The sequence below is a fragment of the Cygnus olor genome, chromosome 26 (assembly GCF_009769625.2).
Source record: "Cygnus olor isolate bCygOlo1 chromosome 26, bCygOlo1.pri.v2, whole genome shotgun sequence".
In the NCBI taxonomy this organism is placed as follows: domain Eukaryota; kingdom Metazoa; phylum Chordata; class Aves; order Anseriformes; family Anatidae; genus Cygnus; species Cygnus olor.
In genome coordinates, this window is record NC_049194.1 from 1897721 (window position 1) to 1920879 (window position 23159).

The 23159-nt window shown below is 51.0% G+C and overlaps 1 protein-coding gene across 2 annotated transcripts; it reads right to left on the reverse strand.

The window, feature by feature from the left end:
- Positions 1-6690: 6690 nt before the first annotated feature.
- Positions 6691-23158, reverse strand: PGPEP1 (pyroglutamyl-peptidase I). 2 transcript variants are annotated; one of them, XM_040537595.1, is made up of 5 exons: positions 23011-23158; positions 19638-19690; positions 13912-14028; positions 13141-13373; positions 6691-12799 (listed from the first exon to the last, which is right to left on the reverse strand). In XM_040537595.1, the coding sequence occupies exons 1-5, from the start codon at positions 23042-23044 to the stop codon at positions 12607-12609; spliced, it is 630 nt and encodes a 209-aa protein (XP_040393529.1). In that variant the 5' UTR covers positions 23045-23158; the 3' UTR covers positions 6691-12606. The 2 variants fall into 2 exon arrangements, with proteins under 2 accessions (XP_040393529.1, XP_040393528.1); XM_040537594.1 differs by lacking the exon at positions 23011-23158 and adding an exon at positions 20806-21520.
- Position 23159: the final 1 nt, after the last annotated feature.

Sequence of the window (23159 nt, forward strand, 5' to 3'; positions counted from 1 at the left end):
GTGTGCGGGCAGGTGGGCGCTGCGGCCAGCATCACGTCTGGCTCTGCATCCTCATCTCCCTCCTTCCGCTGGCAAACTGGCCACGCTCACTGCTAAAGGTGCCCGTCGGGGCCCCTTTCTTCGAGCCACTCTCGCTGCCCCGCAGAGAGGGGGAAGCGGAAGGCAGGGGGGAGGCAGCTGGGAAGCTCGGCTCGTGCCAAGACGTGCGGGCGGGAGGCAGCGGGTCGGTGTTTGAACTTCTCCAAAAGCCAGAGCCGGGAGGTTCCCGGCTGACGACACCGCAGCCTGGCTTTGCTGCACGTCCCTGCCCCTGCTCCAGTCCCTACTGAAGTAAGCGCGGGCGGCGTTTGCATCATTGCTGAAGGCAGCGGGGAGGGTGCCGGGCACGCCGCGATGGCACGGGTCCAGCCGGGGCTGCCCGCGCGCAGGCGAGCCCAGCGGCGAGCTGGAGCCGTGGGATCCTCGCTTGGAGGAGGTCGTGGAGACACCGGGAAGGGCGCAGGGACGCATCGGTGGGGAGGCTCTCACGGCACGAGGAGCTCCGTGGGGTCCAGTGCGAGCTTTTTATCGGGGCAGCAGGGAGATGGGCTGAGCCCCGGGGGATCGGCGAGGGGCAGAACCTGGCAATCGCCCCCAAACCGGAGGCGAGACACGGGGCTGAGCCAGCGGGGCCAGCACGGGGCCGTCCACCCCATCTCCAAAGGGATGCTTCAGCCACAACCACGGGGGGGACACGAGCCCAGCCCCGGGGGGACGAGCCCCTCGCTGTCCTCCTGTGCCTGGGGACCTGGGGCACACGAGGCCGAATTTCCTGCAGCCGAGCCAAGCGCCCGGTCCTTAACTGCTCCCGCGGCGGGACGCGGGGGGATTACCCTGAGCCCGGGATTTAGGTCTGTTTATCTCCAGCTCCTCCTCGGGAGCAGGGTTCAAGCATCCTTCCTGCCTTTTTCACCCAGATTCTCGAGGTTTGCCTCGAGGCAAAAAGGAGAACAAATGTTTCACCCGGAGCCATGTGAAACCATCAGCTCATCAGCACGAGCAGTGTCACGTGGAGGGGATCGCCCCGCTCCATCCCTGCTCTGGATGGAGGGGTGAAGGGGGGCAGGCGGGGGACACCCCCCCCCCCCCAAAACCCGCCTCCACGCTGCCTTTCCCTGCCCGGAGCCTCTGCCCACCTCACTTTTGGTTCCTCTGGGTTAGAAACAAATCCCACAGGCGGCTCCCGAGGAAACCTCAGCGGAGTTGCGGCTGGAGCCACCTTTCCTCGAGCGCTGCGCCCTACGTGGAGCTCAGCACCCCTGGGTGCTGACCTGGGGCCCCGCAGGGTGGCATGTCACCGCTGCTGTCCCCATAGCAGGCACCGGGCAGGGACAGGAACAAAGGAGGCTGTGATGGAGCAGCTCTGCAGGGCGAGCAGTGGCTGCCCAAGGCACCGAGCCACCGTGCCATCCCCGAGCAACTCCAGCTCTGTGGCGTGGCCCCCAGAGCAATCCCCCAGATTTTGAGCTGTGCGGGTGTAGAATGAGGTGTCCCCCCCCCAAAAAAAATACCATCAAGTCTTGCCCGGCCGTTGAGCAAGACGCGGTGAACTCTAAAGCTTTGCACTTCTGCTTTTGCAATCATTTTCTGAGCCGTGGGCGCGCCGCGTGCCACCGGCCCCTCCGTGGGTGATGCACGGGGGGCAGCGTGCGGGGAGCTTCAAAGTTGGCCAAAGCCGGATGTTTTTTCCCCAAAAGGCGCCAGGCAGTGAAGTCGGAGATTTACAGTCCGGCAAGAGCAATAAAAGTTATCTTTAATTGCAGCATTTGTGGATGCCGAGTGACCCGTTAGGAAACTTCCCAGCGTGTCCTCACCAGCCCGCAAGATGCTTTGTTGGAACAAAGCCTCGGCTGTGAGCATAGGGAGCATCTTTTCCTCCCTCCCCCTCCTTTGGTCAACCCGTATTTTGTACCAGAAGTTGGATTTATCCAACCGAGCCATTTCCCACCTCTATCATGGGTGGAAACGGGGAGATTGGACAAGTGAAGCAGCAGGTACAGCATCCCGTGGAGGCCAGCGAGGAAAGGCCGGTGAAAAGCCCAGCAGAAGTTCAAAGCGTGAGCTGCTGAGCCCAGCAGGACGTAAATAACCTCCCTGCCTTCTGTCCCCACCTCCGGACAGGATGTGGTCCAGCCCCGAGCGCAGCGGGGGACGCTGCTAATGCTCGCTGCCATCTCGTGAGCCCATCGGCCCCACCAGCGCCGCAGGAAGCAGCCACGCTGCGAGCACCGAGAGCCGGTGCCCAAAGGAGGAAGGCGAACGGTTGCCGCTTCTCCACGAGACGCCGCCCAGCCGCGGCCCCGAAGCGCTGAAGCAGCTCGAGAAGGGCTCGGAGCGGGAGCAGGGCCCTGCGCAACGCTCGCTTTTACCCGGTGCCGTCGCCATCCTGCCCGGTGCTGAGCCGAGGGGTGCTGATGGGACGGGCAGGGACGAGCGGGCAGCAGGGGCTGGGATCTCTGCAGAGGCACCGAGCTGCCCCGCACGCCGCCGAGCCCCTGCTGCCAAAAATCTTGCAGGGGCTGCAGGGCCCTGGGGGGCCGAAAATCTCACAAGGGCTGGGCTCGGGGTCCCGGTGTCCCAGCCAAGCTCGGAGCCTGCTGGAGTCGCTCCGGTTGGGAAATTCGGGTGCTGGAGGGGGATGCTTCCTGCAAACCACTGCAGCGAGGCGGGCGATGCTTTCTCGGGGGGTGTTCGAGGCCGAGAGCATCACGCACGAGCCCGCAGCAGCGCGGCGGGGAGGTTTGGGCTCGTTTCGTGCCAGGTGAGGAAATGGGCACGGAGAGCTCAGACGTGGCGGCCGGGGATGGCCAGTGCTGCTCTCGTGCCTTCCCCACGTCACAATGAACATGCACAATGGAAATCTTCCGGACCTTTAGCCATTTCTAAAGAGAAAAAACAAACTGGCCGGATCAGGTGAGCAGCAAGCGGCTTTGTGCTGCTGCAGCTGGACTCGCCTCTCCCCCCCTTTGTTCTGTTCACGGCATTTGTCAAAAAGCGAGGCTTCTGTTCCACTTGGAAAAGACTTTTCTGACTTGACTGCACTCGTGGTCAAAGATTAACTTGGATTCCCAGACCCCTTTGCCCATGCAATACAGGAAATTACTCAAATCCCATCACCAAAAATGGAAATCCCCGGCTGCTGCCCCAAACACCTGCTTACATCATCGGCCTCAGCATGAGAAAGTTTCCTGCGTGCTGCAAGCATCCCTCCCGGCCCCGATGGACGGATTCGCACGATAGGGGCGTGAGGGCTTCAGTCCACGCTCCGTGATGCTCTGGGCTTGCAGGGATGCTTCCCGTCGGACACAAACGTGGGTGGCATTTGGGACCGGCACCCGCAGGAAGAGGAGCCGGGCAGCTCACCCTGGCTGAGCCCAGCGTGGCGTTTGTGGAGCGGCTTTGGGGAGAAGATTTTCCGCGTCAGGAGCCTCTCCCTATCAAAGCGGGGATGTGCTGTGCCCCTCCGATGTCCCATCCGATGTCCCCACGCCGCAAACCTTGGGGTGTGCACAGGGGAAGTGCCCGGCCCCGTCCCCAGCACCGGGACACGTCCCGGAGGAGCGCGCAGGAGGTGCTGCACGAAGGAGAGCACAGAAAGCTCCCCAAAACCCTGCAGCACTGAGCCTGGATGGCTTCACCCACGGTTTGGATGAAGGGTGAGATGAAACCTCCCCAGGGAGCACAGCACCATTTTGGGGAGCGCAGCACCCTTTTGGATGCAGCCGAACCCCCAGCACGAAGGCATCGAAGGACCCCAACCCCGTCTTCGTGCAGGAACACAGCGCTGCAGCGGGATCACGGGAATATTTGGAAGTATTTGTGCTGCCTGAGCAGAGGGGGGACACCAAAGGACAAGGGGGTTTAGGCAGGGCTTGGATTTTTTTTTTTTTTTCTGAGAAAGCCCTAACCCTAAAACCCCAGAAATCAAGTCACAGGTTATTGTTGGAGAACAGCTCGTTGGGTGGGGAGGTGGAAATCCCACAGGCACGAGAAGCCCTCTGCAATTTGCTACTGCTCAGCTGAGACCTGGCCAAGCAAACCCAAGCACGCAGCAGAGGGAGGGAGTTAAATCCTCGAACACCTCCCAGAAACCTGGAGCCAGGCGTTGCGGTGCCCGTCCCTCACCCACCTGCGCAGCCATCGGGGCGAGAGGCAGCGAGAGCTGCGCCGCGGGACCTGCCGCTGCTCCCCAAAATTTCAGTCCCGTGCCCGTGGGGCAGGAAATTCCAGCCCTTCCTGCACCCCGGGGAGCCCCTGGGTGCACGATGGAGAGGAGGAGGGTGGGCACCCTGCCGGCTTCGATTCGTGCGCCGGGGAAACGCGCCGAGGGCGCGCGGCCAGCTGGGCGCTGCCCAAAAATCCCACTTCATTTAGGGCAAGTTCGGAGGGTTGGGAGGTAGGGGATGAAGAAAAGAGGGGGAGCAGGCTCCCCGCGAGACGAGGATGTTGCAAGACAGAAAGCAAACGTTTCACGCCTATTAGGATCCACCCCACCAAAGGGATTCCCCGGGGATTTGCAGCCCAGGAGCGCAAGCCAAGGATGCGCCGGGATGAGCCGTGCGGCTTCCAGCACGAGCCCGAACCTCTCCCCGCGGAGAGTTCAGGTTTCAAAACGGCCTCATCAGCAAAGGGCTGCGTGACATCACCCCGGGAACAGCACCTTGCAGGAAAGGCTTATCACCTTGTAAAGCCAGTTACAGGATGATTTCGTCAGCGCCAGCTCACGCAGCTGCACGTGCTGTGGCTCACGGCCAGGAAGGGCTTCGGGCTCCCCGGCACCCTGTCAGCGCCGGGCAGCTGCGAGGGGGATAAAAGCAACTGGGAGGGGGATAAATTAAGGAATAATTCAGTGCCTGGCCTCACAGGAGGAGCAGAGGGCTGGGCTGGTTGGGAAATAAATGTTCCTGATCTGAGCTTGGACACCAAAAACATCGGGAAAAAGCAGGGGTCCAACAAAACCCACCCATTTTTCCTTCCTGATCCCCCCTCCAGCCACAAACCACGGCGCTGGGGGCAGGCTGAGACCTCGCAGCATGGCTTTTGGGCCAGGAGCTCCGTGCAGATGCGGTCCTGAGCCCCATCCAAGTTCTGGGGCAGCCTCTTGCCCTCTGCAGCAGGAACAAACAGGATGCCCAGCCTGCTGCGGGCGCAAGGACTGAGTCACCAGCCTGGTGCAATCTCCCCCCGCTGTTTCAGGTGCCGGCTGCTGTTCCTGGGCCAGGTGATGCCCAGCTCTCCTCCCATCGTGGCCACCACAAGCCCCCCAAGCTGGGGCTGCCGAAGGAAGCCTCGTCCCAGGGGAGGCTGCTCTAGCCCCAGCCGCTTGCAATGAGCACCGGGACAAATCCTGCACGGTCTGTCCGTCTGTCTGTCCGGCCAGCATCGGCTGTCTGGCAGCACCATCTGGTGGCACGGGCACCGCACCAGCCCGCCCCGCATCCCCAGTCTGCTCCCAGTCAGGACCAGTGGCCACAGGGACAGCAAAAGGGGGTACACAGCCAGATTTCAGGTTTCATTAGCAGATCTGGAAAAGACCGAACGGATTCAGGGCTCACCAGGCAACGCACTTTCCACATGAAACTCAAGCTAAAAGGAGATTGAAGAAGTGGAGCAGATGCCCTGCCAGCTCCTCGTGCCTTGCACACCAGCGTGCCCAAAGCGCTACCAGACCTCGACGCCTTTCCGGGGGAAACAACTGCCCATCTTGCATCCAGCACACTAAACCTTCACAGACGTCTGGGGAGGCTTTGGAACCCTGACAGCACGCGTGATTAAAGCCTTTTGTCTTCCAAACAGATGGCTGCAGACACGCAGGCCTAACACACATCCAGTGGCACGTTACCGGTGCTTTACCGTTACATTTACGCCCCGTGTGAGCGGCTCACGGGAAACCAGGAACCGAGACGTGCGCTAGGTGGACTGGGCTATCTAACAACGAGGAAATAGGAGTTTTTGTTTAAAGTAACGTCACGGGGTGTGGAAAAACAGGTAGTCTTGCCCCGATTCCAGCAGGTGATGTGCAGAGGCACCTCCAGTCTGTGGCTCCAAACTCAGCTCTCCAAGAGCTCTCCAAGCTCTTGCCTTATACAAAACAAAAAATCTGAGTAGAACTGGTGGGATCAGTGTGAGAAAGGTACGAGGGGGTTGTTCATCAGATCTCTTCACTACTGCCTCCCGGAATTCTTAGTGAAATGGGTAAGTCTCAGACTTGTAAATAAAAACTGTTAAGTGGCTTTTGCTTCCCCAAACTTGCAGGCTCTTCAGGAACGAACTGTGCTGCTGCGTACTTTAAAGAGTCTTTATCAAGTCAGGGGGAGGACACTCCCCGGGCCTCTGTATCTAAATATCAGCAAGTTTGAACAGTATTTTCATAAGTGGTATCTCGGTGCGACACTCCATGCATTTCATCTTTATCTGCCATGTTCTTCCTTTGTACCTTGAGGTAAATTTTCCAGTCCTGGATCAGATTGCAGAATGTAATGGAGTGACAGACACCTTTCTGAACAAATTTATAATAAACAGCAATATAAAGGGCAGGGCAGGAGATCCAAGCAGTCCAGGGACTCACCTCTGACAGCACACAACGAGCACCCTACAAAAGGCATCTTTAAAAATTAGTCCTCCCAAAGACTGTTAAAGAACACCGTTGAGTCAGAGTTAAACTCTTTATTTACTTTGAAACATCAGTTTAAATTTTCAGTTACAAAGTCCAGTCTAGCCATAGCAAGCCGAAAGTCTGTTACCGGTTCTTTATTACACAGCCCTTTTGTGACACGCTAGATTGTTTGGGTTTACAAGGCACTGCAAGAACACACTGAGAAAAACAGAAGCCCCGACAGATTCCTAATTGTAGCTCCAAGAGTCCTGATGAGCATGAGATTGGCAACACCTGAGATACTCGGACAGACAACCGTGTGGTTCACCACAAGTAATGAGCGGAGGACCCGGAAGGTGGAGCGATGCTATAACATGCACATCCGAGCCCAAAAGAAATGTGTCGCCTCGAAGAGCGGACAGAATAACCTTAAAGAATTTGGCCAAGCTAACCACCTAAGTAGCAAATATTCTGTTTTTTCCTTTTTTTTTTTATTTGTCACGTCTGAGCGTGTTTCAGAAAACCTTGAGCTCAATTCAGTGCAGGTTCTGAAGAGCATACTTGGATAAAGGGGGTGCTGAGCGAGCTCAGCAGCTTCTCCCAGTGATGAAAGCCCAGTCGTTCCACCCACCCCATGTGCAAAAGGCTCGTCTGTCCCCATCGCCACCACTCTGCTTTCCAAAAGTGAGCCCAGCACAGGACAAGGCACTCCCTGTTTAATCAAAGTAAACATTTGCAATTTAAGAAGCTGGTGCAATATAAAACCTGAACGTGTACTTAAGTAGCACAGAGTTTTATTTAAGGGCAGTGTATAGTTTCATTTCCTATATTTAATTCCTATCTATGGGGAGGCATTTTGTTCTCTACTTTGTCTTAAAATAGACGGACCAGAAGCAGATCTCAGGTTTCAATTAATACAAAGAAGAATTAACGACATCCTCAGCTTTGTTTCTGCTTTGTTCGGCAGAATACCACTTCAGTCACATAAGACACTAATCAGACATGAAGACAAGTTTTAAGAAAAAGTGCACTTTATACCACAAAACATTAGGGTTTCTGGTGCAAAAAGGACAAATCCACCTACGTTATTTTAAGATGGGTACTTACAGTATCAACTAGGGGTATTTTATCCAAGCCAACAAAAAAAATGTTTGAAAAAAGCCTTTGCAACTCTGAAATTTCTCATTAAAATGTTATTATTGGATAGCATATCGAAGTAAGTAAAGGAGACAACAGGAATGAGGTTACTTTGTGAAAGTATGCTCTAAGAGTACAAATAAATTGCCAATAATTTTAACGTCTGCACTGCAGGATGAAATCTGAAAGTCGTAATTAAAAAAAAAAACACCACCACCACACAAGTGTACTTCCTACATCTAAACCATCCTGGTTTCCAGTCGAACACCACCGCTCGCTCTTAGAGCAGCTCGGTGTCTGAGCACAGACTGCGTGGTTAGAGAGTTAGAAACACGCTGTAATTTAAAAAAGATGCACAAGTAATGACTAATTAAACCATGGAATAAGATGGTCAGATCATAATAGCTGCTTCAGGCTAGTGCTAGCTCTTGGGTTAGCGGGGGATCACCAGTTAATAACTCACTCACAGGTTTTCCTACTTTTGGTTTTGAGAAGCGCCTCCTGCCACTCCTTCCATACACCGCCTAGGAAAGCCTGCACGCGAGGTCAACAAATATCACACTTAAAGATTATTTGAGTACTGGGAGAAATTTCAGTAGACGATAACTTTTTCAGACTTCTCGTTAACAAAAACAGCGACACGGGGAGTCTGTGCTGTCCAGTTGTGAGTCTGCAGGCCTGGAAGCTCTCGGGCCCTCGTTACAGGCATGCCATGAGCAGCCTGCAACAATCCCCCTTTGCCAGCCGACCGAGGCACTGGCAGGTTAAATATTGCCTGCACAACAGCAGGAGAGACACACCGGAGTTTGGATGCTACATCTAAGCCTAGGTGAGTAAACACTAAGTCAGTTTCCTACCTGACTTACCACGCACTTCAGTGCAACCCTACAAGACGGAGCTGGTTCAGCACGGCCGTCCCGGTGCCACAGCACAACAGCACGGGGCTGCCTGCAGACAAATGCCTTCCCATTTCTGCCACGAGTCAGCATTTCTGTTACATTTACTCTGGACGCCTCGTCTTTGGGGTGAAAGCAGAGCAATCTAGTGTTCATTAAGCCCTAAACTTCTGAACATCCTCAGTCAGGTCCCTCGCGAGGGACTCCGAGCTAAGCAGCCCTCGGCTGCATCATGTCCCAACCACACTCAACACCTCTAACCATCATCATGACCTTTTCATCCCTTCCCACTACCACCACATTTAAGAGGAGGCAATCAGATTGGGGAATACTCCAAATAAGCGCAAACTCCTTCACGTGATTCCTATGGATTTTGGCACAGAGGTGCCCCAAAAATACAAATAGCTTCTGCGTTTGCCTTCAATCACATCCCCACAAGGCAAAGAAGCTTTCAAGTTCACAGGATTTTTTTTTGTTTTTGCTGTGTCTCATAAAATAGATTACTACGTTTAAATCAAAGGAGGTATCTCCTGACATCACAGTCACCGAACGACAAAGGAGTATCTGGGTATCTGGAGCTCCTCAAAGTCCTCCACAGCATTTAAGAACTGAAACAATTAAATTGTCATCACCAAACCTCACCAACACATGAGCCAATTCCTACTCCACGCTGTTGGCAAGTAGATAAAATGACATCAGACCCGATACATTGGAACCTCCCCAATTCTCTCTTACACACAAAATATTCTCTCCCCCGTTCCTCAGTGACGTGCATCACCAGAGACAATTCTGCAGTCACAGGACCCTAAAACTTTATCAGCTTTCACACGTTATAAATTGCAGGCACTGTAATTAACACTAAACCTGAACTTCCTACACTTACTCACTAGCACAAAAGCTTTTGTAGTCGGCAACAGGTCTCCCAGTCAGTGCAAATTAGCAAATTCTATTTATTGATGATCTGGAAGAGAAAGCAGACAGTAAGCATTACACAAAGCATCAGCTCTTTGAAGCTCTGCATCATTTTTATGTGATACTTCCAAAGAAAATTCGCACCTACACGAAAAGCGGCAAGAATTAATGGATTTAACAAAAAGTTTTCAAAAAAAATAATTAATTTAGGTCAGATTAAATAAAATTAGCTTAATGGCATTTAAAAGTTTCACTATACAAATTTTCTCTACCACCAAGACGCCCTTTACGAACACAATCTCTGAGGACTACTTCTCAAAAAGCCGGAAGATTATAAAATAAATTATGCTTTCTAAGAACCTGATCGCAGGGGAGCTTCACGAAAAGGGGTTATGAGGAAACACACGGCTGCACGGAATGCTCAAAGTATTTCCGAAAGGGAGATTTCCACAGTGGCACGTAGCAGGTCAGCTACTGCAGGCCTTGGACAAACACAAGTCGCAGAAGCCAGCTCAAGGTTTTTCCCCAGAGAGGACCCAAGACACACTTCTGGGAAGAGGATAGACACTGAGCAGGAAATACTCCAAGGGCTGATTAAGCTAATTTGGAGAGCCACATCTCCAAAAGCAGCCACTGCCTTCCCTGCTGGTGGAGTTTGGAGCTTCCTCAAGCCCACCATGAGCATCCCTGGGTGAACTGTGCCATGCTACCATCAGGGATGTCCCAGGCTGCTCACTTGTACGCCCAAAAGAAGCCTGAACGTGCAGCAGGTACCTGCTGATACACAGGGGACATCTGGCTCAGGGACACCGCTCGTGGACAGAGCTCGAGGCCAGGCAGGGATCTGCATCATCCCTCCTGCCTTGACACGCGAGCGCCGCGGGTCCCACGGCCGCTCCGACCCCACGGGCATTTCCCACGGCCTCACCCAACCGTCGGTCTCCCACTCCCCTTTCATCTGCGACTACGTCACACGTAAATTAAATAGCAACACTGAACATTACTTAAATCAATCGCTGAACTTAGCCGGATACACGAATCTCTTTTAAAAGTTTAGCAGCTAGGATACACCGAAGACAAAGAACTTCTTACCAGATAAAGGAGGAAATCTACAAGGAGATAAGTAGCTCAACTATTTGCAAAAATGTGTCAAGTCACAAATATTTAAACAAAATATTAAATATAATAAATTACTAATCAGAAAGTCTGCCTGCCTGCCGACAATCTGACAAGTGCTACTTCGTATTCGAATGCAAAAGAGGACATTTACTTTGAAGGCAAACTCTTTTGATCAGGAAAGCCTGTACACTACGTACAGAGGGAATTTCCTCGGTAAACCAAAGATCTTCATACCCAGATCCCCTTGGCAAAGTTACTACAGCTGCAGAAGTCTTCATCCTTGCGCAAGGCTTACGAGGAGAAGTGGCATTTCCTCTGTCACTAGACTTCTACTGGAAAACAGCACGTTAGTGGCAGCTCTCACTGAGAGATACTATAGCAGAATCATTCATAATTAGAAAAATTAAAATAAGGATATTCTACAACATTTCAAAAAGCTGCTTTATATATATATATATAATATTTGTAATAGTATTAGAATCAAATCACAGACCTCTTCATTTAAATGGCTCCTTAATAAGACCTACTGGCCATCAATTACCAGTCTGGGGTCTGTTCCCACCTAACATCACCTGTCTTTCACTGGAGTCTTGTAATTTGGAACCAAACCCACACGACTAGCATCAGAAACTTTTAAAGTCCTGCTCAGAACCTGCACGTACGCTTTCCCAAGTGAATTCCTGGGAAAGCCCCCACCAGAAGCAGTGCTTTGTACCCTCCCATTGGGAGGGGGGCACTAACAAACAGCCGGGAACACTCACCCTAAGCAGCATTCCTGGGTCTCAAATAATTGCCTCTGGTTCACAGACAGCGGGAGGAGGTTTAGGATTTTAGAAGATCTCATTTGGCAGAATGTCTCTGAATCCACACGTTAGCATATTTATGCCTATAATAAATCAAGGTGGCAACTTAGAATTTAAGTTAAACATTACTCTTCACCTAACCTTTAACGAGAACGAAAGTTCATAACTAAGGAAGTTATAAATTAGTCAGCCTTCACCTTAAAAATAACAGCTAGCACCAAGAGTCTACGATAAAGATCTCCTGTGGAGAAAGTGGCCTTTAGCAAAGCTATTTAACCGCTAATGATTTGCTTTATACACATATGAAACAATGTGTTTTGTACAGGAGGTATATGGTTGATTTGAGTGAGGAAGGTGGCATCGAGAGCCTAATAAAAAAGACATTTGGAAATATTTGGCGCAAGGTAGGTTCATACTGTATATAAAACAGCTATCTCCTGCAACAAAAGGAGCCCAAACCACACGCCTTCTATCTGCAGCTACCAGTTAACCAGTACATTAACGAGGACCCGACTAATACTCGGAGAAGCGGGGTGAGAGATCAGCAACTAAAATATGTTTTCAATTTCAAAAGCAATTTCGAAGACTCCTCAGCTCCAACCAACTGTTTTACAACAGGCAAACCCACACCACTCCAACTATCCTCAGTTATACTCTCACATCAGAACCTATAATTTGGGCCAAAGAGGGACAAACCAAAACAAAATGAAAGCAAAGCTTTCGACTTAGGAACTAGTCATTAGAGGACGGAGTTATCAATTCCCTGCACCTGAACGCCGAGTCCAGGTGAGAAACTTTCCCTCTGCACAGCATTACACTGGTCAGTAGCTGTCACTTGACCAACAGACAAGCTCTGGATAAAGCACAGCGCGCGCACACACTTCAGGAATGAGTAGTCGCAGGTGTTTTAAAGAAGAGATCTTGAATCCTTCGTTGCCTAGGCTGAAATGCGCACATTTGACAAAAAACGTCAATTTCTAGAAGTGGAATTTTCATTTTTTGAGGTCTCCAATTCTCATTCTGTACGTTTCAGACCGTTTTCCCCAGTACTTCTGTAGCATGGGAAGTTTTGGAAGTGCAATACTAGGAGAGCTTCTGCCCCCTTTCAGTGTTCATGCTGACAATTGATTTTGTCTTCAGAATGCTCCAAAACGTCAAGCATTTCTTCTATGATAGCCTGTAGGGCCCGACCCAGCTGTTCTGCGGTATACGGTTTTCCCAGCGGAGGCACATGAACAAAAGCTGACCTCCCACAGCTCTGGTACAAGGAAGTGTAGTAAGTGAAGTCACAGAGGTACCTGAAATATAAAAATAGAGCTTATTTAGCAACAAATACAGCATGCAAACTGCAGGACAGGACAAACTGTGTTCTTATCGTTCAGCATTGCAGCAACATCCTGCAATAAAAAGCGCGATGCAAGCCAGGTGTTGAGTCTGTAATTGCTTTAATCTCATCTAGGACAACAAAACGTAAAAATCTCGGTGTTTCCCATCACAACTGTGTGACTGCAGAAGAACAGACAGTACTGCCAGCCCCGTTAGAAGCGTACGAAGCGTGCGGGCCTCGTGAGCCGAGCACGGAGGGAACAAGCATTGCGATACGCCTCTACTTTCCCCATCGATCACTGTCATCCCGTACCTGCCAGCATCCTTAGATATAGTGACTGTGACGTCCAGCCCCAGCGCTGAGACTCTCTTGCAAACCGTGTCCATGTCAATGATGGAATCGATGCATTCTGGGCCACCTTCTACGCAGCACTGAGAGCCCGGGCAGAAGCGGCAGTTGTCTAAGCCTTTGTAGCCGACGTTATGGCCACACTTCTCCAGAGTTACGGTGGTGGCCATACCCGAGACACCCACATGAACCACCAGCTACAGGAGAAAAGAAACAAGTTAGACAAAGGAAAGCACAAAGGATGGAGAATCACAGCCCGCTATTCCCAGCTAAATTCTGGTGGAGCTGTCACCTGAATCCTTGCATGAGTATCACACTAAAAAGACATTTTATCAACGAACTTGTGGGCCCAGTACAGAACAATTCTGCTTGTTTTGTCCCTTCCTGGCCCAAACTCTAACTCAGGGCAAAAATGAGCATGAGCACATTCACGGCCAGGCCCAAGGCCGGAACAGCCGAGGGGGCACAGACTGACTGGGAGCTGTCTAGACAGCCCTTTACAGCAGCCTCTTCACACTGGCTGCTCCCATTAATTGGAACACTTTATTCTGAGCCATAAAATTCTACAAATTCACACGTTCTCACGAAAAAAAAAAAAAGAGGAAAAAAATCTAGCAAAGGACTACAAAACCGAACACACGCTAAAACGTGACTTCACATTATGCTCACTGCTGTGAGGATGCCAGATGTCAGCCATTTACTCCGCCTTTTCTCCTCCTCCATTTACTCACTCACTTGTGGACTGTGCTTTTTCCATAACGCAGGAATTAGTCTTTGCACTGTCTGGTATTCAACTGGGACTTCATAGACGTGCAGATCTACGTCATCTCGCAGCCCAAGCTTCTCCAACTCCTAGGAACATATGGAAATGAATAATAAAAAAAAAAAAACACAACAAGACAAGATGGTCAGACAGAAGTTCAGCAGAGGATACACTTTTGCAGGGTTTAATGGCAGAGTGAGTCTCCGTGAGGGCCAAACAGCAGCTTACACCATGGGTTGTACAAACCCTGCAAACAGCAAGGCACCCTGAGCATCCACGAGGTGGGAACTGTTCCTTCCCAAAGCTATGGTGAGGGGAAAAAAGAGAAGTGCTACTATTCCAGTTTGGTTTTCTGTCTCATACCCTCCTACACTGCCTCAAAGAGAGGGTCTCTTGACAGTTAGGATGGAAGCAGCAGCAAGAAGGAAAAAAAAAAACAACCATAACTAGGAACAACAAAGGCATCTCCCCACCTGTGCTAACAGCCTGCACCGACAGGACCGTTTGTTTTGCTCTGATGTGTGTATAACTAAGAAATCAACATTTAACTGACAATAGTTATCAGCAACTCCCACACTACAAAAAAAAGAATGGCTTCATTATTTTTAGAAGTATATAGTCATATTCACTTCTTGAAAGAGCTGGATATTAGATAGAAAAAGCAGAATTGGGAGGAATATATTCATAGTCTGATTTGTTACCTCGCAGGGCTGCTGGCCTGAAGAGCAAATTCATGTTTGTTTCCACAAAAACAGATAACAGCTCACTCCCACCCTTAGTTAGGGATTCTGTGTCTGAGTGTCTCTACAAATATTAGCTAACAGTCCTCGTATGGGAAACTGCAGCAACATTGGCATGCCCTCTTCAACATATTTGTTTTACTTTATTTTGGCAGAATCTGGAATACAATGCAGACTGTTCCCAAAATATAAAGCAGGTTTCCTTTGCTAGCTCTACCTATACCTAATATATCGTGCTTAATTTTGCCATTTGAACTGCTACCATTTCGGTGATTCAACTAATGCAGGAAATTATTTCTCCCTCTATAACATTAACTAAAAACACGCCTCAAAAATAGCCCTAATATCCAGGCAGCAAACTTTGCCAATTTCCATTAAACCTTTTAAAACACAGAGCGTCAGTTAAATATCTTGCACAGACTCCCTGAAAACAGGAAGGCAGAGGGAGGGAAGAAGAAAGCTCTTTCTTTTCCCAAGTATTCCCAACCTGCACTGCAAGCTCCCCCTAAACACAGCGCGAGGTCTTGGACGCTCCTCCCTTGCTCTTCTTTGGTCACCGTTTCAGCTCGCTCCAGTCTCACCAGCAAAGCTTCAGTTAGAAACCCAAACTTTCAAGAACTCAAGGAAACAACATAACCACATGGTCTGAAACCTCTGAATAGAAACGTTCTCAAATAGAGCTGTCGGCTCGGCTCTGAACCTAGGAGCCCTGCCTGCACCGTCAGGCTTGCTTCCAGTGCCTGAAGTGACTTCAGCCACCACATTTAATGAGTTCCACCAGCATCTAATTCGGATCATGTTTCTCTCTGATGAAGACAACATTTTTGGCACTCTGAAAAATTCTCCAGATGCTTTTCAAGACCGATAAAGCCATCTTTGAGTCCTCCCAAAGCTGTCTCCTCTGCACAGAAACCACAAGAGCATCCTTCCCTCTGAAGTCAGGGGACCGGAGCTCCTGCATCTCTGCAGCCAGGCCCGTGTTGCAGTTACAAGTACCAACTCCAGCTTTTCACAAGTTGATACTCAGCAAAAGCTCGTCTTCCTGTGCTGTTCTCCTCTGTGACAAGTGTCAGTTAGAAAAACGCGATCTTACTCATGACAAAAGCTCAGAATGATTACTTGCATTAACATCAAAGGAGCTGCAGGCACGGCATGAAAAGAACCTGGCACTCTCACATCCACGTACCACTGTAGTTGTTTTCATGGATCTGAAGTGAAAACAGCAACGTAAGAAGCCATCAACGTATCAAAGGACATTTTAAATTATTCTTGAATGATTAAATTATCTCCATTTTGGGTTCTGATCCAGTGATCAGAGCCAAGAGCTGCGCTTTCATGCAATTCTTATTCTTTATTTTCCTGTGTGCGGAGATTTACACTCACCAACTTCAGGCTAAGAAGTGCAGATAAGCTATTTTCAATGAAGCTTACTACTGAATTCCAAATCCTATATTTAGCTAAGCCTAAACTGTCTTTAAGTTAGAAGAATTTTAAAGGAGAGGAGTGGAGAACAGAGGCTGAGTTTTTTTGACTCCTCCATTATAATTTTACCTCCGCTGTTTTTCGATCTAAACATGAGCATTATTGTAGCAAGATTTTTTTCTGTAGTTATCAGCATCTGTTTCTTTACTGGGGTTCTGAGGGAAAAAAAAACAACACTTTTCACACTTGTACAGACACCAGGTCGGTGTAACAAGATTTAAGATAACTCAAACACGCAGAAAAAGCAAGAGTAAGACTTTCACGGACCAGCAGATATGAGCAACAACCGTGATAAATCACTTGCTCCGAGGGCAAGGCTGATATTAAAGGCTTGCTGTATTGATTAGCGTCTGGCACACAGAGACATTCATTACCAGAGATGGATGCTAAGTGATGTTTCATCACATCTTCTTTACACAAACCCGCCTTCAAAACGTTAGCTGTTTTATGCGGCGCGTTAATGAAGTAAGTAGTTTACAAATTAGAGTATTCAAATACGAGCCAGTCTCTTTAGGAAAAGCTCCAGAGCGTTAATTGGTAGGAATTCATCATCACTTCTCTGAAGAGCGTGAAGCAGCTTCTGAAGATGAAGCTGGGAGCTGCGAGCTCTGCCGGCTGCACGCCCGCGGGAGACCTCGGGCCGCGATGCCGAGCAGCCCCCTTCCCCAAACGCAGGCACGTCAAACGCCGCTTTACAAACCCACAGCTTTCCTTTAACCAAACGCACTTCCATTCCATAATAAAGATGTACTCTGGCCCCCAGACAACTTATTATCCACAGCCTTGTGTACCTGACAAACAGAGAAAAACGAACGCGTTTGACCGATTCCCTGACCCCTCAACAATGGGCTCCTTTGTCAGCCTTTAATATCCTTATCAGGTCTGTCTAGACACCCTGACAGCGATTGTGCTCCGTAAGGCCAAAACGCACCCTGACCTCTCTCCTCGGCCCCCGGCCCAGCCAGACACACTTCTAACGGGGAGAACCGAGGCCTGACGGGCTCCATGGGGCACACCCGGGCCTCCTCCATGAGGCTCACCCGGGTCTCCTCCATGAGGCGCACCCGGGCCTGCAGGCCGGGAGATGCCCCGAGCTGAAATCCCATTCTTCCTCCACTTCTTACAGAAAGGTCCCCCCCCAGCAACTGAAAAAAAGCCTCGGAGAAAATGTTAAAGAGATGGAAACATGGAATGGCAAACCTGTGTTTTGTAACATACTAAGTGTTTTTACTGCTGGCCTCAGAAAAGAAAGCAGCGAGAAGTTATTGTCCCCCTATCTCTCTCCCAAGCATAAAAACGTCCAAACTTTTTATCTTAGCATTTGCTTTCATGACTATTTAAGATACCCTACGTGTTAATCACGTGTAAAAATCATTTATTTTCACGAACAAGCATCAATACTAGAAATACACCGCAGTCCGAGGGAAAACTCACACCGCATCTGCCCTCCGCAAAAGAGCCCAAATAAAACCCAAAGGAAGACCAGGAAGAAAAGCAGAGGATTTTATCCTCGAGATGCAGGATAATAAAAGATGTAATAAACCAGAACTAGCTTAGCCCTAAAGCTAGGAAGGATTTACAAAGATTGTTTAATTGATTTTTCTTCTATTAACATGCAGATCACACCGTCTGGGACTCAGAAACTCAGACACGCCTTTGTGTCCACTCAGCTCCATGCAGTCCCCCGTCTGAAACTTGCACAATGCCCAACTTGCATGTGCTCAAAGACATGCTGTTCCTTTTTGTCTGGGCCTCTCCGGGCTGAGACGGGGTAAGGAAAGGCAAATCCTCCCCACCGCCTGAAAGTCGGTGTTTTGAGCCAGAAGCCAACACAAGCTGTTAAAGTCGGGGGAAGATCGGCCCTAACGTGGCAGAGCGCGCACCGTCAATTCTAGTTCTACGTTCTCAAAGCAACCCCGAGCCCATAAAATGAATGTAAAATGCACATGATGACTTCCTCTATCAGCAATGCCTCGAGCTGCTGGGCTGAAGGGATGACAGCCCACTTCTCTTTACTCAAAGTATACATTAGGCTTGTTTTTGTAAGCAACATCAGAACACCCACTACTCTTCCTGTCCCAGAAGCACAATACCCCTTTGTGTATCTTCTACAGCATAAAAGTAGCTTGTTTACAATAGCTGGCATTACACAAATAAGAACAAACCAAGTCAATTAGCTTCGCTACTAAATTTCACCAACGTGCAATTTTTTTTCCATAACGCAGCTTGCGTTTTTCCCCAAACTCAGCCTGAGCAAACCCTAACTCAAATAAATTCAGCTTCAAAGGGCTCCTGGAGCCAAAGGTTTCGGCTTCTCATACCAGGCAACACATTAGACATCTGGACATTAGTTGCCTGTAATTGATTAGAGTTTGTGATTTAATTTAAAAGCATTCTAAAGAAGATATTAATCTCAGAGCTGTGAAAGGAAGAGAGATGTGCTGGGGAGAAAAATAGATTTAATTCCCTGGGCAACTGTACTAAAAGGTACCCTTGAGTTCCCAGTAGCTTTGTCATAAACCACATCCAGAAGTGACAAATAAGGAAGAATTGGGATAATGTGACAGCGCTGTCCAAGGCTAATGCTTTTACAGCATACTACAAAGCACCCTTAATTCCTTAGTTTTGCAGGGCATCTAGAAAGAGTTGGATTTCTTCTTCCTGCCTTCTTTGGGAATATATCAGTGTGTTATTTAGATGAACATATGTCACATATGTTCACGCAGCTCTGCAGCTACAAGTGGCATAAGGTGGCTGTGTTAAAGCACGTTATGACCTGCTCAAGCGACAATGCTTCACGAGCACTTCTCACACTGCATCTCCAGTGAGCAGGAGTCAGCCCTGGAACGCCTGCTGCTGTTTTGTGTGCTCCCTGAGCACCCGCACGCCTCCTGCTTCACCCGCCGCAGCCCAGCAGGCTGCCCTGAAAGGAGCCAAAAGGAGAGCGGGCAGCGATGGATGCTCCCTTCAGAGTCAGTCCCGAAATTCAAACCCGTGTTGGACGACTCTGCGGCACACTTGACTGCACAGGACTGCCATGTGCAAGTCTCGTTACAGATGAGATGGCTTAAAGGTTAACCAACTCACCCAGATTTCAAGCTACAGCTCGGAGGAAAACATAAGAATTCATTTAGCTTTCTTTCTTTCTTTATTTTGAATTCTCTGCAGCACACGAAGCAGCAGAGCAAGATTCCCCGCCCTTTGCCCCACTTACCATCTCTCAAATCTAGGGAGTTAGCCTAGGAATTCCTTACTTGCCTTAGCTATATTAACTCCATCTCATTAAGTTCTACTAGCTAAGGGACTGTTTTCTGAGAAGCGAATAAAAAATTACCCAGCTGGCCATCTGGAGCGAGCTGGTCTCAGCTGATAAACGGGGAAGGCAAGGTACAAAAGAGCTGCAGGCTGAAATGTGTGCGGGTCGGTTATCGGCACGGGGCTGATTTAACTTTCTACGAACAAAGTTATAGTGTTACCTGAACTGCAATCCAACTGGCGTTAACAGCGTGCTCTCCGAACGGCCCAAACCCTGAAACAGAATAAGAGGCATTCTTACACGTTTGACTAAGTTGCAAAGTGGTCTGCGCTTTTCTGTTTTATATATTTTGAGAGGAAATCCACTTCTTGTAATACCCAATTATTCACTATATATTCCTCATTCACTTCCTAACTACCTACTAGAGACCTTCACAGCAACGTCTGAACTACACATCTTACAACAAAGGAGAACGAGAGCTTGCCTCAAAACCAAAAAAATCTCCTTTTTTCCCCAGCAGACACCGGGGAAGCATAGTTTTTTCCTTCCTGACCAGGTTAGGGAAAAACTTGCTACTAGCAGATGAGTTGACTGATGTCACGGAACGAGAAGCATTATTGGATTTTCTAATCCTGCTTGTAACAGTCCGCACCAGATGCTTCCACAACCGTCGACGAGCCTGCCTCGAGTATTTCTTCTTTGCTCGAGCCTTCACCAAAATCTCTGTGGATTGGTCTTTAGAGGAACTAAACCCAACGGTGCTGACAACCCACCTACACGGAGCAGCAAAGGTTATGATAGCGCTATAATGACCCTTACTCAACCCATCCGCATTTCCTAATGAGTAACTCAGGGTTAACTAGTAATCCATAACATCTTTCCCTGAGCAAGCATACAAAGGTTAGGCATTTATCTGGGTGCAATGTCAATATGCCTTAATTGAAGATGTCGGAGCTGCCCCGTGAGCCTAATGCAATTAGGGGCATAGATTTTAGCTAACTCGTGAGAGGACTGGAGAGGGACTACAAATATTACGTGACACGTTAATGGAAGCGGGCTATTTGCTACCAGCAGCAGGTGAAGGCTGAGGTCACATTGCTCATGATGACATGAGGGATGTGCGTGGCATGGGCTCGGTGGGAGCTCCACTTGGACGGGAGGATTAGAACCGAACCAACGTCGATATCGCGTCGATATCGGGTTTATTTGGATAAACCCCCTGAGGGTTTCCACAAGACCGAAACATTGGTGTGTTTTCCCACGAGCAAGCCCCCGCTGTTATTAAGATAACCTAAGACTGCAGCAGAGGCCAGCAAGATGAATAACCAGATGACTTTTCAATAACCAGATGACTTTTCAGATGCTCCTACAAGTCAGCGATGACTTACGCGACTTTCTGGAAGCGATCACGACCTCCTTACGTTTCACCCCTAAAGAAATCATCATATTCTTCCGAGAGAGATTAAACCGAGCATCCCTTTTTAGCAGTTCCAGCCACAAAGCGCGCCGCGAGGCTGAAATCCTACAGGTGCCTGCGGACGTAACGCGGCCCCCCCTTGTTCTGCAGCCGAATGTGAGCTGGCACAGACCCTACAGGGGACTTTTGCTCCTCTGACTCATCCTCCGTGCAGATCCCCCGGGTCAGCTCCTGCACAGAAGATGAGCAACTTTTGGTAGCACCAAACTCCGGGAGCTCTCCTGCATCCACTTTAGGGCCCTCCAAGGCTCGTTAGCGGTAAGCCAGCCACGGAGAGCTTTACGGGATTATCTCCTTAAAGAGCTCTAAAAAAGAAATTGCACGTAAATAACGCCTATCCTCGGCGAGCGCAGGCTCATAACTGAGCGGGAACACGGCACCGCTGACAATTCCAAACGGGAACTTGGCGCGACAGCGGTGACGAACGGCCGGCCAGCCGCCACGGGCAGACCTCACGAGACAACCGCTCCGCTTCGGAAGCGGACTTCCCCCAAGAACGGGAAAAAAAGGGCGAGAAGAGGCATTCCCAGAAGCAGGAGGGTGTTTCAGCGACGCCACTTTTCTGTTTAGTCACCGCCGAGCGCAGCCCCTGAGCAGCACGCACCAGGACCCGCCACCTGCTCTCTGCAAGGATTTTTGCCTCCGATTATCCCCCCCCCCCCGCCCCCCTCGGTGTAACGGCAGCGACGAGCCCCCCACCACTCAAACGGCCTCGGGTTCAGCTGCACGGGGAGCACCGACCGGCCCCCCTTGAGGTCCCCGTTTGGCACAGGACGGCCTGCCCCACACACCAAGCTGCCTTTGTACCCTGGGAGCGGGGGCCTCTTGTTCCCCCCCCCCCCCCTTTTGGTCCCCCCCCTCCCCGGGTGAATTCTGCACCGCCACATCCCGGGGGGGGGGGGTCAGCGAGCCCCCCAATTTTGGTCTCTTTTCCTGCTCAGCGCCCTCCCTCCCCACCCAGCAAAGCCTTAGGGGGGGGGACTGAGGACTTGGGGGGCCCCCCAGCTCCTGACACCCTCACCCACCACAGCTCCCCCAGTCCCCAGAGCACCCCTGGCCCTCCCAGGGCTCACCCCACACATGGGGGAGCCCCCCAGCATCACTCTGTACCCCCCCAGAATCGCGCTGTAACCCCTGTACCCCACCAGCACCATTCTGTTCCCCCCCAGCATCACCCTGTGCCCCCCCAATTACTCCATAACCCCTGAGCGTTGCCCTGTACCCCCCCCGGATCACCTCCTCCCCCCCCCAGCTCACTCCTCCCCCGCCCAGCTCACTCCGTACCGCTCTCAGCATCACCCCCTACCCCTCCAGATCACTCAATACCCCCCCCACATCGACTTGTACCCCTGCTGGATCACCCCCTACCCCCCCAGCATCACCCCATACCCCCCCTAGATCACCCCCTACCCCCCAAGATCACTCCGTACCCCTCCCAGACCACTCCGTGCCCCCCGATATCATTCTCTACCTCCCAACATCACCTTCTACCCCCCCCAGATCACTTCATAACCCCCCAAAATCACTCCCTACTCCCCCCAGACCACTTTGTACCCCCCCAGATCACTCCATATCCCCCCATATCACCCCGTACACTCCCCATATCACCCTGAACCCGTCCCCATATCACTCCGTACCCCCCCCGACCATTCCGTACCCCCCAGCATCGACCTGTAGCCCCCCCATCACTCCATACCCCCCAGATCACCCTGAACCCCCCCATATCGCTTTGTACCCCCCCAGATCACTCTGTACCCCCCCCATGTCACCCTGTACCCCCCCTAGAATCACCCTGAACCCCCCCCCAGATCACTCCGTAACCCCCCCATATTACTCTGTAACTCCCCCAGATCACCCCATACCCCCCCAGATCACCCTGAATCCCCCCCCCGATCACCCTGTGCCCCCCTCAGATCACTCCGTACCCCCCCCAGTACCCCCCACCCCCTAACCCTCCCACCCCCTCTCCCCCCATTTCCCCCCCTCCTTCCCCCCCCGCACCCCCCCGGACCCCCACCCCCAGCCCCCCCCACACCCCCTCACCCCCTCACCCCCGTCCCGGCCCCCCCCCCGGTCCCTCCCATCCCCATTTCCCCCCCCGTGCCCCCCCCCGTACCGGTGACCACCACCGCCCGCCGCGGCCTCTCCATCGCGCCTCGCCCCCGGCGCGCGCCCGCCCCGCTCTGAGCGCGCGGCCCCGCCCGGCCATAGAGTTCGCTCCGCCCAGCCGGCTAGAGCGGCCCCCCGCGGCCATAGAGTTCGCTC